The sequence below is a fragment of the Cyrtonyx montezumae genome, unplaced genomic scaffold, assembly GCF_038088225.1.
Source record: "Cyrtonyx montezumae isolate F1298 unplaced genomic scaffold, pur_monq_1.0 scaffold_2, whole genome shotgun sequence".
Taxonomy (NCBI): domain Eukaryota; kingdom Metazoa; phylum Chordata; class Aves; order Galliformes; family Odontophoridae; genus Cyrtonyx; species Cyrtonyx montezumae.
The window spans coordinates 14573315-14588735 of NW_027071936.1; the positions used below are offsets into that span (position 1 = coordinate 14573315).

Genomic DNA, 15421 nt, shown 5'->3' on the forward strand with positions numbered 1-15421 from the left:
CAATTTAATGCTTTCTGGATTTTTTCTTTTTTTTTTTTTGTTTTAAAGAAGCATCTAAAACTGTTATAAAACATAGGAGAAGTGCTCCCAGCATAGTAATAGTTTCACTGCAGTTAGTTGAGTCCTAACCGTAATACACGACAATAAAAACGTTACCTTTATGAGGTGCTAATCCCACCCCGTGTGACTCTAAAATTTCTGCATTCTGAAAGCTTGGAGACTGTGAAAGGAAGTAAGAAATCGCTGGTGGAGTCTCCTCTCCAGCAGTCTCATCAAAGTAGAAACTGCCAACATCCAAGCATCCCTTAGTAATTCCTTCATAATTACCAAGTGGCTTCTTTTTGGAGTTATCCCTAGTGCAATTGCACTGCTTCCTGCACATACAGAACGCCAAGGAAAACTTTAGTGGAGAAACAGAACAGCCTTCACACTGCTTCAACTGCAGCACTTTCAAGCCAGGAGGAAGGCGCTGAGCCAATGTGAGAAAGTGCAATTAGTAAATAAGCAGTTAGTTAGAAATCCCATTCCTCACAGCAAAAAAAAAATTAAAAATAAAAAAAATCATTCACTGCTACTGACCATGAAAGAGGAGACTTTTACAACACTGAACCAGATACAGATGCAAGCAAGGTGGCAAGAATACTGAATGATAGATAACACTGCCCTGCCACCCCAAGTCTTTTCTTACTAGGCAGATAGCAGGCCAATTTGTTTAAAACTATACGTGCATGTAATGGGAAGTCACTGCTGAACTCCATCAGCCTACAGGGCAACGTGCTGAACAGAACGTCCAAATGCACAATTATTTGAGCTGAACCAGGAAGTTGCAACAGCAAGCAAGCCTGGTTGAGAACTTGCTGACCTCTGTATGCTGATCTTCCTGCAGCCTGCCTGCAGGAAGCAGGCCAAGGTCCCCTCTGGGAAGCAGCACAGGAAGGAGCACCGCTCAAGCTTCAGGTGACTGAAAACTGCTTGCTTTGCAAAGCCACCGGAAACACACTGCGATGACCTTCCTTAGCTAAACAACACACTGGGAACACCAGGAGACAGGCTAAAGAAGCTAGAGCAAAGGAAACTACTCACTCAATGCACTACAAGTACATAAAGCCACAGCGCAGAGATTCTATGTTTTCCCTAGATAGTAGCAAAAAGAGATAGCCACAGGTGTTTCGTTTTTATAAACACAAATATAAAAGACAAAACACTTTCCAAAGCAGGCTTAAGTTCCTTATTATTCACGGTGTGCTTTCTCGTAAGAGGTCACTGATCTTATTTTGTTTGAAAAGGACCTTAAAATTGCCACCTCCTTCAGTACAGCAAGGGCCATTATCGGTCAGGTTCCAGCCTCACAAGATGAAGGGACTTACTTATCACTGCAAAGGCAGATAAGAAAGAAATGAACAAGATGACAAAATAAATAATCCTTGTAGCTGTGAGGGCAATAATACCTGAGGTACGTGATGGCAGCCAGCTAACCTTTTTTTTTTTTTTTTTTTTTTTACAGGGAGAATTCAGGTTATTATCGTTATTACTCAATTACTGTGAACTTACAGTAGTCCCTTCCTGGTTTCTGAGGCTGCTGGATGCTGTCCCAGGAAACAGGAAAAGCTAATACACTTTGGTTATCAGCTGAAAAAAGAACGTGTTTCCCTATTTGTTTTATGGCATTTAAGAGCTGCTTTTTACATGGATCAGTAGCCAGACCATTGTTTGGCTTATGATTCCTACAGCTTCCAAAGTGAACCTCCACTTCTGTGGCACGGATCAGGAGGCGGGATGCAAGATATTCTCCATCACACAAACCATGCTTTGTCACCAAGTAAATCATGTACAGAGAGGCAGAAATAAGAAGATGACATAAAGAGGAAGGTACCTAATGGGTAAAGGCTAATCTAAAGCAATAACCTGTTCAGGGTGCAAATGCCTGAAAAAGTAAACTGAAATCCACCCAGGTGACTTGCATGGGTAAAAATCTACATAATTACAAGTTACTGTGGCTGACATTGCGTGGACAGCAGAGAAGAACTGAGGAAGAGCTGACACCACACCCTGACTCACCGCTCACAGTCACCTACCTTGAAGAGAAACTTAAATCACATGTCTTTGTGGCTGTGTTTTTGGAAAACTGAAAGCTTTTCTTAACAACTCATTATGTAATGCAGGTCTTCGTGCCAGCATCTCATAATGCAAGAAAGAAGGGAATTGATTGCATAGGAGGGTGGAGACAAACGTACTTTTTAAGTTAAATGAGTCAGCTTGGAAAAACTAACTCAACATAACCTAAAGAGAGAAAGGGACAAACAGCAAAAATACCTTATGCTAAAAACGTCTCCTGTGAGGGCTCAGAGCAGGGCACAGAAGAGACTGCTGCTGAACCATCCAGAAGGGAACTGCTCTCACCACTTCCCCAGCAAACTCTCCCTAGACCTTTGTTCCTTTCCTGAGCCGTTTTCTCGAAGAATCTGGGCCTTTCAGAAGGCAGTGCTGTCTGTTCTTTGGCCGCAATCCCATACACAAACCTGGCAGCAAGGCTCCCGAGCGATAAGGCAAATTATTACTTTGGAGAGGGACTGAATGTACTGCCATGACAGGCTGCAAAAACCCCAAGCCTAAACAAAAATAGTCAGCTAAACAAACACCAGCCCCCCTGCTTGATTTGTTCTGGCAACAACAGGAACCCAAGCTCTTATCACATGCCAGAGAATAATGGTACGTTTTGGCTTGCCTTGGTTTGAAACCGCAGCTGCTAAAAGGAAAGCCAACAAACAGGGAAAGTGTTTATAGTAAGCACAAACTTCTCAGTGTACAAATACACGTGTTTTCATACCACCTCAGCAATTAACAGCTAGAACACCAGGTCTTGTAAAGAAGAGGGCGCAGCAAGGGTACATAAATCCACCCTTAATTTTAAGGAGGACAACTCAGCATGCGATCGCTACATTTGTGGGACGTAGGCCAGATATAAGCATCTTTGTGAACAAAAGGTTGATGTAAACAAATCTCTTATATGTTAGAAAGCCAACAAAGGTTATCTGTGCTGGCAAATCTCATTGCAGCTGTGTCTGCAGTTGCAAAAAGGAATTTATGATCTTTGGCACGCAAAGAGAGGGCTAGAAGCTATTGGAGAAGGCGGATTGTTTACCGAACGGTTGAACAGCATCTGCACAGTGTTTTCCACCAAGTCTGTCTGCCATACACACACTGATTTCACAGCACCTAATGATTACCAACAAGGTAAGGTACGTGGTAGCACTCCTTAGATAAGTAGTTCCACCTAGGGAGCGTGCGTTGAGCCCAACAATGTGGCAAACAACAGGGTGCCCTCCCACAGATAAATCCTCCTTGAAAACAGTACAAGGACTGTGAGGAGATACACAGCTCCATTACGTGCCAGAACAGCAATATGTGGCAAAGTCCATTTCAGTGCCCCTTCTGGGGTAGAAATATTAGGGCAGTGGAAACAAATGTCTGTAGACAGCAAGCATTTGGCACTTCTAGGCCAACACTGGGAAAGTCATTTCAGCTTGCTGTCAACAATCTCCTGCCTCACATCTTGGCTTCAGGAAGCTTTTTCCCTCCTCCTGAAGGCTTTCACTATTCTTTGCTGTTATATGAACTTTAGCATGAAAGGCTAAGAGCAGTTTGTAAGAGGCTTTCCTACCTTTGCATTCACTTAAATCTTAATGTGCCCTGAAGTAAAATCCATTTGAACTTCTTATTCGAATTATTGAAGTTTTAGCACCTCTAGGCACATCCAGAATCTTCCAAGCTACTACTGCTGTTACACATGCTCCTTCTGAACTACAGCTTTGAAAACACATTTTTTCTTATTGATAGTAGGAAAAAAGAGGGTGGGAGATACACAAACTGAACTTCACACAGCGGCAAGCCCACCCTAGACCCATCTCACTGAGGGCCTAGTGTGGCTCCAGGGAGCTAATACTCTCCTGCCTCTGCACTAATCTCAAAGCTGCTATCTCCTCCAGCTTCTAAGGTTTGCAGTGTAAGTCTTGCGGATTTCAACCAGGCAAAAACAGACAAGGTATGCGGCTCCCAGTGTCCAGAATTTTGATACAGCCATCAGTTTATTGCATGCAGACTTGATTCTTCCTTCAGGGGATCTAACTCATCTCTCCTCTCTCTTCTTTTTCTCTTTCCTGAACCTTCTGGGATTTGTTCAAAGACTGTATTACAGGTACATTTTTTTGCTACTGCATAATTAGCAGTTTGCTCTTGGCACACAGCTACAATAATGTTAATTCTCAAGAGATCACATACATTACGAGTAGTGATTATGGGTACACGTAGTTACTCTACCTATTCTGGTAAAAAAAACAACAAAAAACCAAACAAAAAAACCAAATCAACATAACAACTTTACAAGCTCATTTTCTTAAGATCAAGTCATAAACAGAAGGAAACAGATTTTATGCTCTGCAGTGTCTTGACCAAAACTTATATTTCTCATATTTCAAGTGACAGCAACACTTACAAAATATTTCTGCCATGAGGAATATAATGCCTGTAAAGGTGCATAATGCACCTTTCAGTATTAATTAAAAGGTAAGTCATTCTGTAAGATATAGTCACAGCTTCAACTGCTATTTAGTATACAGAACATCATTTTTAAGTCAGCTGTATAAAACACATACTGAGAGACATTATAAATACTATTAAACATTACTGAACAACTAGAATTCCCATTTTGTCCTTACCCTATTCTCTATCGACAAATGAAAACGATAGACCTGTTACAGTTAATGCTGAGGGGACTTTACAGGCCCGTGCATGGTTGGTTCCTCACTTCTACATGTGTGAGCGTGCTAAAGGTGGAGTTCTGCACTTACTGTTTTATCGTAGCCCTTCATCCCCTTCTAACCCACCCATATCATGGTATCTGAGCACAGAGCAGGAACTAACCACAAGCATTTTCATGAAACAGCAAAAGATTATCATTGCCAAGAACAACCTTTATTCTTTTCTAACAAAGATCATATGATAACTGAGCAGATACAGTAATTTCACTAAAAGGTATCTGATAATTACGTTTAATTACACAATGATAACATTTAAGAACTGCTAGTACCTTGTGACAGAACCCCTCCCCCCAACAAGTCTAGCAACGGGTTCGCAAAGCACTTCGTAGTTCAAAACAGGTGCCAGAGTCCTCCTGCTAAAATAGATAAAAACAAATGCAGCCTTGCACTGAAATATAACTAGATAACGTCATACAGTGTGCTTAGATTCCACAGAAGAGGCACAAGCCAAAAGCACATCCAAAAACACTCCTGATACACTATAGCACTACACGTCCCCCAGTTCTGTAAGAGATATCTCCCTGCTTTTCCTCTTAGGGGTGGGGTGATCAAGGGCCCCCTCCTCTGCAGCTCGTCCTGTCCCACAACCCGCTGTCCCAGACTTGGGCAGGAAACAGCAAGCACTACCTATTTCAGTAGCAGCAGCAGATCACTGACAGAAAAGCACTAGAACTTAGCAGCAGTGCAGACATAAACTCAATCCACTTACATAAACACACAGAGAATTCAGATATGGGATAGAAAATGACAGTGTTCTCAAACAACATGGGATTACAAGAGAATTACTTTCTCTATCTTATTCATCTCACAGGTAAAGTTAGAAATCCAGACATCTTTCATTCTGAGCAATGAGCACAGAAACTGTCAGCTATTGCCTACTTACCAAGACATCTTATTTGGTACTTGATGTTCCGTACTGGTGTCAGCCCAAGTGCCCCTAACTTCAGCAGTAGTTATTCATTACTTTTGGTTCAGTTCTTCAGTACTTTCAGTACTTCTTTCGGGTTATTCACCCTACGCATACTGACATCGAAGTATGAATTCTTACCATGAACATTCCTTTGGGGAATGTTCAACTACAAGAACCACAATTTTTTGACACCTCAAGAAGCACATCACTCATAAATGCCTTCCCAAGCATGAGACTCTGCAGTCCTTTGTTTTACCTCTCCTTTACACCTCACAATACATAGTGGAGTACTGACTGGCAAGGGCACGCTCTCTGCCAAGCTCCAGCATACCAGTGCATGAGGCCATAAATTCTGCCCCAGCCCTACCTGCTTAGCCCTATTTAGTTGACAGACTCACATCGCCTTCTCAGTTTTGCCTAATGACCTGCTTTACTTATTTTTTCCTAGTTCATCTCACTTAGAACAAGCTGGATTAACCAAGACACACTCATAGAAGGAATTGAGTTTAAACTATAAAAGCTAACCTTGTATTCTTAATACAGAAGTTTTGAGGGCAGCGCTGGGGACAATGAACCACAAAGCTGGCACAGCTAGAAGCTAAAAAATGATGTGCATGTGCAAAGATAAACACCAGATTTAACATCTGTTTTTCACCACCACTATGAATCAAAATTTGGTGTTAGTGCATGGTTTGCTAACTTGTCTCATGCTGTCTGTCTGCGTTAGCGCTGAGAATAGCACGCCATCTCCCGCTTCCTCGGTGAAGCCACTCAGTTATGTGGCTGGCAGCACTGTCACTGCTTTGTGTTCTGCCCTGGTATGCAGAGACACTGCGGTGTCATGTTTCATGACACATAAATAACACTATTGCCCACATTAGGCCAACCTCCTATTTCAGTAGCATACAGCAATTTCCCACAGTAATGCGAATCCTTGATGTTTTACGCTAGACACAAGAGGAAAGGGAATTGAATACCCAATTCATTATCCTGAGAATGATGAAAAGACACTGGTTAACTCTAATGTTGAGTGAAGAATTTCATAAGAAATCAAATTGTCAATCACCTGTTCACCTCATTAGTAAAGCGACATCAATCAGAACTATAGATATAATCATGATATGTTACACAGATTTTGAAAGACACTTTTAGACAGATAAGGTTGCTCTATAGACACTTTTACTTTCTATCTTGTGTAAACAACTCTAGTATACCTAGGACACCATTACCTGTTAGAAAGATAAGCCCCTCTTAAAGCCCCTTCCCTTATTGGATTGAGAATGGGAAAAAACTCAGCTTTCTCTTAAGACTTAAACTAGGCAGATCAAACACGTGTAAATGCTGACAGAAAACATGTATTTCGGTTGGATCTTGTGCTCAATGCCATTTCTAGTGCTTGACTTTAATAAGTCCTACCCTCCTTCACCAATGAGGTTGCCTTCAATGAGGAATGTAAATTTGTTTTTGAAAGGCAAACTAAAGCATGCATCCAGCTTTGTAAGGCACCTGATGGAATGTGTGCTTCCACAGAGATACGCATATTATTTTGCCTTACATCACACCACGCTGACTTAGAGTGCAGAAATGTGTTCAAAATGCTCAGAGCTGGAGACGCAGCTACATTATAAGTAAGGAAACAAGTACAAAGACAAAAAATGAAAGCACTAACCTGAAGAAAAGCGCACCACTGTTAACAAAGGAGATTTCATCTGTTAAATCCATCTCCTTCAAACATGAACTACTGTCTGATAATCGGAGGCTGACCTGAGGTGTTCCAACTGACAAGCTTGGCTGTGGCACTAGGTGTGTTCGACTGGATCCTTCCCTTGTGGACTTTGTCACCTACAAAAGCAAAGAAAGAAAATATTGAAACAGAGCAGCCTCTGCAGATAAGCTGTAACAGAAAGATACTCCCTACCAGCGTGCAAACAGCAAAAATGACAAGTTACAAACCAATTATATGAAAAGCACATAAATCAAAAGTTCTGCTTGTTTAAAGTCTATTTAAAGAAAAAATAAATATACACCTACCGAAAGAATAAGAGTAATAGTGAAATTAATAAAAAGAAAGGCAAGTAAACTAACTGGCAAGTTATTTCCTCTTTCACAGCTGACAAACTGAAAATATTCTCACTGAATCTTTATCTCTTGACACCACTTAGACAAACAGAAGGTACAAGAAACTAAAAGACCTCTTCGCATTTTAAAAAGGAAGTTGATATCATTATATATGCTGGAGGAGAATTCCTCAAGATATGGACTTCATGGACTTCACACGTTGATGATCTTTGTGGAGGCAGATAGAACATGGCATTGATAGCTGGGCTTCCTACATTTCAGATGAAATTTTCAAGTATCAGCCAGGGCTCTTCCCTTCATTGCAAGTGTACAAAACCAAAGAGCAGATGGTGCTGCATTGTTCAGTACTGGCAGCAGATAAAGGGTACACAGGGGAGGAGATCAAGCTCAGGAATCTGTCCCTAATACACTGTCCCAGCTCTTGGCACTACACGGCTTGGGACTTTCTTTAACTTGGAAGTTGCCCTTAGTTCACTGTGTACAGTGGACAGCAAACTTACCCTTTGTGAATATGTCCAAATTTCCTCTAGCTTTTGCATGATCCTTGGCTGGGAGTATCACATCTTAATACATTGATTAATAACGAATAAACAAAAAAACCCCAAGCTAACAGTATTTTATTTCAGATATAATTCAAGCACTAGGGAAAGATTAACTGTTTCCATGGGAACTTGAAAACAATGCTCCAAACCCACATTATGCAAATAATTTTTGACTTTAAAAAATACTCTACTACTCCATTAGTAGTCTCTAATCAGTTTATATATTTTTTCACTTCACAGAAGTCATTCTGATGGCTTTAATTCTCTGTGCTCCTTTTCTCTATACCTTTTCACTTCTGCTAAATCCTTTCAAAAAGACTTCCGAGAGCTGAATTTTATATATAGGTAAATTGCAGATTTGTTGGTGGCTTCTTATTGAAATGCAGCTTTCTGTTTGCTTTCACTACTGCTGACTGAGCTTTGTTAAGTTCAATTAGCATCAGGATCGCTTTTCTAAAGAGAGTAATTAATTTGGGGCTCATCAGTATACACGTGCATATAATATTTGGGTTTTATGTGGACAGTAGTTAACATAACGACGGAATCTCTCCCATTATTTTTTCACATAATATGGAGTATCTTAAGAACCTTCTGCAAGTCCCTGTAGCCAGCTTTCAACTTTCTTTGCTTTGAATAATTTTCTAGTATTAGCATATTCAGCCCCTTCCTAGGTCACTATTAGAAAGGTCGAATAACATAAATTCTATCAAATATCCTTGAGAAACTTCAGAATCTGTCTCTGCTGAGAAAGAGGCCATTTATTTTTACTGCTTTCTAATTATTAATCTGTAAGAACACTTTCCCTCCAATTTCACAAGAACTCTGCTTCTTTAAATGTCTTTGATAATCTTATCAAAACCTTTGAAAAGATTTTGAAGTGCACTATAAAGGCTACGCTTAAACATACGCTTTCTGCTTCCTATGCAACACTTATTTTCCCTGAGCAAGTCTTGCTCGTGCCTTCTGATACCTATAATTATCCATTTGTTTATTAATTCTGTTGCAGTTCCTATAAATCACCCGGACAGTAATTAAGTCTTTTCGGATCACTCTTGAACCCTTTTCATAACAGGCTTATAAGATGTTTTTTTTCAAGACTGTTTTCTGGCAATAATCTTCATCCTCGTTGCCTGTAGTGGTCACTGGCTGATGACACCACAAGAACTGGGTGCACAGCCTGCATCTATCTGGCTGTGGCTCTTGACTGGAAACAAAAGGGATGCTGTGGTTTAAGATAAGGGAGACAATATCTTCATAGGGCAAAGGAGGCAAACTGAGGCTACCAAACTGACCACAGACGAGCAGCATGCCACAAAAATGCAACCTGTGATCAGCAAGATGGGGAGCTCCTGAAAAGCAGATGGTCCTACACAGGGCACAAGGGAAGCCATGCTGTGCCTCTGGATGTGAGCCAGCAGAGCAGAGAAATAACTGATCCTGCACTAACCCTTTAGTGCTTTGCAGTAAACACGTAGGTGTAAGTGAAAGAGACAACTTTCAATGTATCTCATGTGACAGCTGTGATTGAAGTCTAGAAGGCAGCAGAAAGACTTTCCACCCTGTACATACCATGTGCATACTGATTTCAGGAACACAGTTAATGCTAAATAATTTTGCTACCAGGTATTGTATTTATACCCAGCAACAAGTGCTAGGAAACTGGAAACATCTACCAAACAACGTGAATCAACTTCCGTCTGTGCAAACCCTTCCTTTCTTTTGAACAGTACGCTTATCTACTCACTGGGCAATTCCACACACACAAAACTATTTAGTACTCCAGTGCTCTGAAAAAAAAAAGTTTTGGTAGAGTGTTCAATCCTTCTCATCTTTCAGCAATAAAAAATAATTCGGATACTAGCACTTCCTAAATAAAACACATGTATCACATACAAGACGTGCAAAAAAAATCTGTTTGAAAGATTAGATTCAAATCTAAGATCACCACTGCATTTCTAGGGCACTCCAAAATTAATAAGTGGAAGGAAACAGTATTTCCATTCTCTGTTCCAGATGACCTATAAGCTAGCATTTTGACAGCCTCGGCATACAAAATAATAGCACTGTAGTTATTTCTCCAGCAATATATCCTACAGGTAATGTTACTTTATATCTGAATTACAATTACATATCATTCCTTCTCACACAAAACTCTTTTGAGTTGCATCAACGTAAAAAGAAGAAATGGTTGAATTCAGTTATTCAGACAGTGTATTAAAAATTAAAGAAATTAATTAAATTAAATAAATGATCATTTAAGTAATGTTTTTAATAATTACGAACAATAAGTAACAATATTCACTAGCACATGCTACAGTTGTTAATGAGACTGCAGAAAAGCTGCCTCCACGACGTGGTAACGACAGAGCTTGAGTGTCACTGAAATGGAGGCTTGCCCATGTTCAAAGACACCTGTAATCTGAGTTTCTAACAAAACATATTAAAGGAAAACTTATAGAAGCAACTTGAATGCTTTTTGGGTGCCAGAGCTCTCAAGAGAAGATATTTTGTTATAGATGCACACTCCAGCAAATGTTTCACACAGTTAAGTTGGAAAATATTAATACTTGACAAGCCTGAATCGCAACATTATTGGCTGCGTGATGCTGGAGATAGCCAAGGAAAACCTCCACCCATCAGCTACTACAAGGCACCTAATATTTGAACTTGTTACATACTTCTTGGTCTTGTGTTTTTTTTTTCCTGTTCATTTGTTTTAAAGACTGTGTAACTTGTTTAATTTTGAAATATAATATTGCAAGTTTTAAGAACCACTGTAGGAGATTTATAATTACCTGTGTAGCACAACACCTTCCACACTACCTTCAGAGAAGGCAGCCTATCCAGTGATAGAGAAAATTCAAGTGAGATTTTTAAAGGTTGCGTGCTTTTGCCCAGGTAAGGGCCATCCTTAAATATAAGGCAGTTGTTTTCAGCTTCTGTTCTTAAAATATAAACAACAACAAAAAAAGAGCAACTGCTTATTCTTCCAGATACCAACTTCTACAGCAGTTGTTTTGCTTCCCTCAGGATGACTTCTAGAAAATGTCATGCTTCTACTTTTAGCTCACAGTCCTTCACTTTTGATTTATGATGTTTTTAGTTTTGTTTTTTTCTTCTTCAGATTTAATACCATATAATCAAGCAAATATTAATCTGACTGCATTCCTTATCTGCCTGATCATGAGTACAAAGTCTCATTAGCATTAATGAGCTGGTCAGTGGGACAGAGTGCTCCCTCAGCAAACTTGCAGGTGACACAAAACTGGAAAGGGCTTATGCTACCACCCAGAGGGACCTGACAGGCTGGAGAGGTGGGCTGACAAGAGTGCCATGCAGCTCAGCACAGACAAGTGCCAAGCCTTATTCTGGGCATCTCTGCTTGAGCAGGGATTGAACAAAATGAACCCCCAGGGCCTCTTCCTACCTCAGCCACTCTGTGATTTTGTAACCTCACCTATGACATTCTCATCTATCCAGCACATCAGCAGGTCATATGAATTGCTATATAATGTGCTGTGGCATGTTTCAAAGAAACATTTTGTCCCAGACAAAATCTAACTGGGCTGGTTTGTGAAGAAGAAACCAGTAAATCTTTGAAGATACTCAACAAGCTCACCTCCCTGTTAATGCTTTTTGCTCACAAGTAGAACTAAATTAACTGATCATTCTCTCCTGAAACCTTTTAAACTGGTGAAGTTCAGCCTCAAACTGCATATGACAAAGATCAGATTCAGCCTCAGCCTCAACCAACCTGGCTGAGGCTCAGCCTGTGTCATGAGTGGTTAGTTACTGAGTATGACCTCTTGAAAAGATGGGCTAACGTATAACTGTGGTTGTCAGCCAACATCCCTGGGCATATGCTGAAGTCTGCTACTTAGTCATTTAAAAATACATCTCCATTCCCAGCTAAATTTAAGTAAATAGTGGGTGCTATTCAGGATCAAAAGGGATCATCTAAATAGAGGGTAATCAAAATGCCTAAGAGCAGATAACTCCAAGGAGCTGTGTTATACCACACACCCCGCATTGGCTTTTAACATTTGCTGTCACAGACAGTTCAGATGCAAGGAATTGTATTTATAATTCTAATAGAGACCTGTCAGTTTCATGACCAGAATAAACATTAGTCATTGTGGATATTAAAGAAAGTGCAATAATCTCTCCCCAAGAGGCTTAAACTGACCAGACCAGGTGGCATCATTTCACATATTCCACTGCTAAGGTTTTCCTTTACTTATGGAAGCATCATCAAGCTATGAGATGTCAGAAATTACTGGGTTCAAAGATAATCATGCCATATATTCTAAAGCTCCAGTTTGGCATGATGAGTGTATTATTTGTTGGCTCCCAAAGGACAGGGATTGCTCCACAATCTCCACATTGAAGAGTTCTAAGCACTTGCATTGAAGATGGAGTGAAGATACAAATCGTTAGCACAGGACATCTTGCTTTACTGAGTACCTCTTTCTCAAGGAGAAAAAAAAGAAAAGCTTCAACTACTCCAAGCTATAAACTCAAATGTAACAAAGGCAAATTAAACCCATTTGAATAAATAATTAGAAAGTTTACATACAGAACCATTGAAAGAACCTAGTTGTGAGTTTATATTCAACATTAAGAAATTAAAGGATGATTATGATAAACTTATATAAGTATCTTTAAAACAACCAAAAACAAACACAAACACACACAATGGAAGGTACTTGAAAAATAAACACCACATTCCTTTATTCAGTCCTGCAGGGGTGGGGTTTTTTGATTGTTTGAGTTTTCTTTTGGCCAAAAGAAAACTCTCAGTCAAAAAGCTTACTTAATGAACAACTGGTATTAAAATTGGAGACTTCTCCATCAAAGCATGGGAGTGCATTTCACCCTATTAAGGATGAAGGGCCCTTATCTAGGGCCCTTACAGCTTACAAGATGTGTTTTGTCAATCAACACAATTGTTCTGATGAATGGAAGAAGGCACATTTCTTTGCAAAACAAAACAAAAAAGGACATAGCAAAGTGATGCAGGGAAATTTAGAGAGCTGTTTTCATTTTCACTCAAGTTTAAGTCTCTTTGTGACACCATACCATATACCTTACATTTTAAGGTATTGTCACTAACTCTGCTTGTGAACAAATAAGAAAGGGAGACCATAAGCCAGATAAAAGTCTTGTTTGACAACCAACTCCTGGAGAACTCGATTTAGCCAATTCTGTCAAGTCAAATAACCAGGGAGTGAGTCACCCACTGAAGTTACCCAGGCCGCATATTTGGCCACTGATAGCTCTTGAAACAAATTTATTACATTCATTCTATTTAAAAACATAAACCATTTCAATGGTACTTCTCATCACACAAGCACAGCTGAAAGCTCTCTACCGAAGTTACATAACAGTATCTACAGAGACAGTCAATTATATCAGGCCTTGCCAGGAGATACAAAATATTGCTGGAGGCATTTGTCAAGCTACAGTGTCCCAGACAATAGGGGTCTGTCTCTTTCTGGGACAGCAAAGCACTTCAAGTCATTCAGCAAACAGTCAAGTAAGGAAAATGTCCCTTTGTGGTTCTTCAAAGCTTTGCAGCCTGGTAAGCTCTCACAGGACAGTTCATCAAACACTATTTCTGGACAAAAGCAAAACCCACCCAGACACTTTTACGTGTAACCTACTCCAGGGAAGCTGCTTTAGCCAGGGGGGTGGACTAGATTATCTCCAGAAGTCTCTTCCAAAAAACATGATACTGTAATTCTGTGTGCGAGACTGTAATGAGAGACAAGCAAGATGAATTTGCACGAGATGAATCCCTTGCAGCTCTGAGGCCCATATATCTGCCAGGCACACAGGATTGGTAGAGACAGGGATAATTCTGCAGTGACATTTTCCAGTTACATTCCCCTCAGACTTTCTGTAATATACTCTCACTTTCTATTCCTACAGACAAAATGAAGGTCTGATTCATCACCCCACTGATGACGGCACAGAATTTCTGTGTAAGAGGAAGCAAATGCTCCTTGGTTGCTCTCTGACTGCTATGCGTGCCACACTAGTAGGGAATAAGATGTCAGCGAGGCTGCAAAACATCATCATCTAAACATACCTGAAGTACAGTGGCATTCTTTTCCGTAATAGTAGAACTCAAGACAAGTCCTTAAGCCTGGAAGGCTTAAAGCAAGCAAGGCACACTGTCATCTTTAGTAAAACTACTGTGTAAGGTAAAAATTGGCTTGTGCTCAAATACTTGATGAAGCATGGATTCCATTCAGAATGCGATAGCTTGTTAAAAAGTAATATAAACTGTTGATTAGTCACTTCACCTAACATCTATGATATTGATTTTAAAACTATGTACTCATAGTACAGTTGACAAGATGAGTAGTTATGAAAGAAAACACACCTTATCATTCCAAATTACTGATTTTGGGAGACAGATTTTTAACACAAGTAACAGAAGCAGTAACACATACATGCAAAATCTAGTCACCAATTCTCTGCAATACCCACAACCAAATCTGAAATTCTTGATTAAATGCCACACTGCAATGATAAAGTCACAATCAGTGCAGTCATCCCTACAATCTGTGCAGCTGCCACTGCCAAATTTGGATTTCTCTTAATCTACTTGTATTTTTAGGCATTAGATCACTAAAACACCTCTTCTGAACCCCACTCCACTTGGATATCCAAGTTATATATTTGATGTGATGTGTGAAGCTTTGAAGTTCAACCAAATTTTGACTGGTTTTTTTTTTTTCCATCTTTCTCTTCATAACAAGACCTTTTGTATTCCAAGGGCTGCGTATTATTTTCCTTTACGACATATCACCACAGCTTCCATATCTGAAAAGAACCACTGCAAACAGCAGTACTGCTTAAATATTTAAAAGTCAACACACATGTATAAAAAATAAAAAAAAACTGAACAATTCCCTGAAAGCCTAAGAAATTCAGGCAAAGTTTTGTTGATATCACACTTCAGGCCCCAGGGTTAATTAACCTGTGAATCCCCAAAATTTTGTTTCAGTAAACTTCCTCAAAATTTAACACTAATGCCTTATATAGACTTGTCAAAGCCCAGGGAT

The 15421-nt window shown here is 39.8% G+C and overlaps 1 protein-coding gene across 2 annotated transcripts in view; it reads right to left on the reverse strand.

The window, feature by feature from the left end:
* FAM13A (family with sequence similarity 13 member A) overlaps positions 1 to 15421 on the reverse strand; it is a 108391-nt gene that overhangs the window by 59459 nt on the left and 33511 nt on the right. The window contains exon 6 of one of the 2 annotated variants that reach the window (XM_065736435.1): positions 7397 to 7569. In XM_065736435.1, the coding sequence (XP_065592507.1) occupies positions 7397 to 7569 (173 nt within the window). Of the gene's footprint in view, positions 1 to 7396; positions 7570 to 15421 lie in introns of those variants that run through there. The other variant, XM_065736432.1, reaches the window with a different exon arrangement.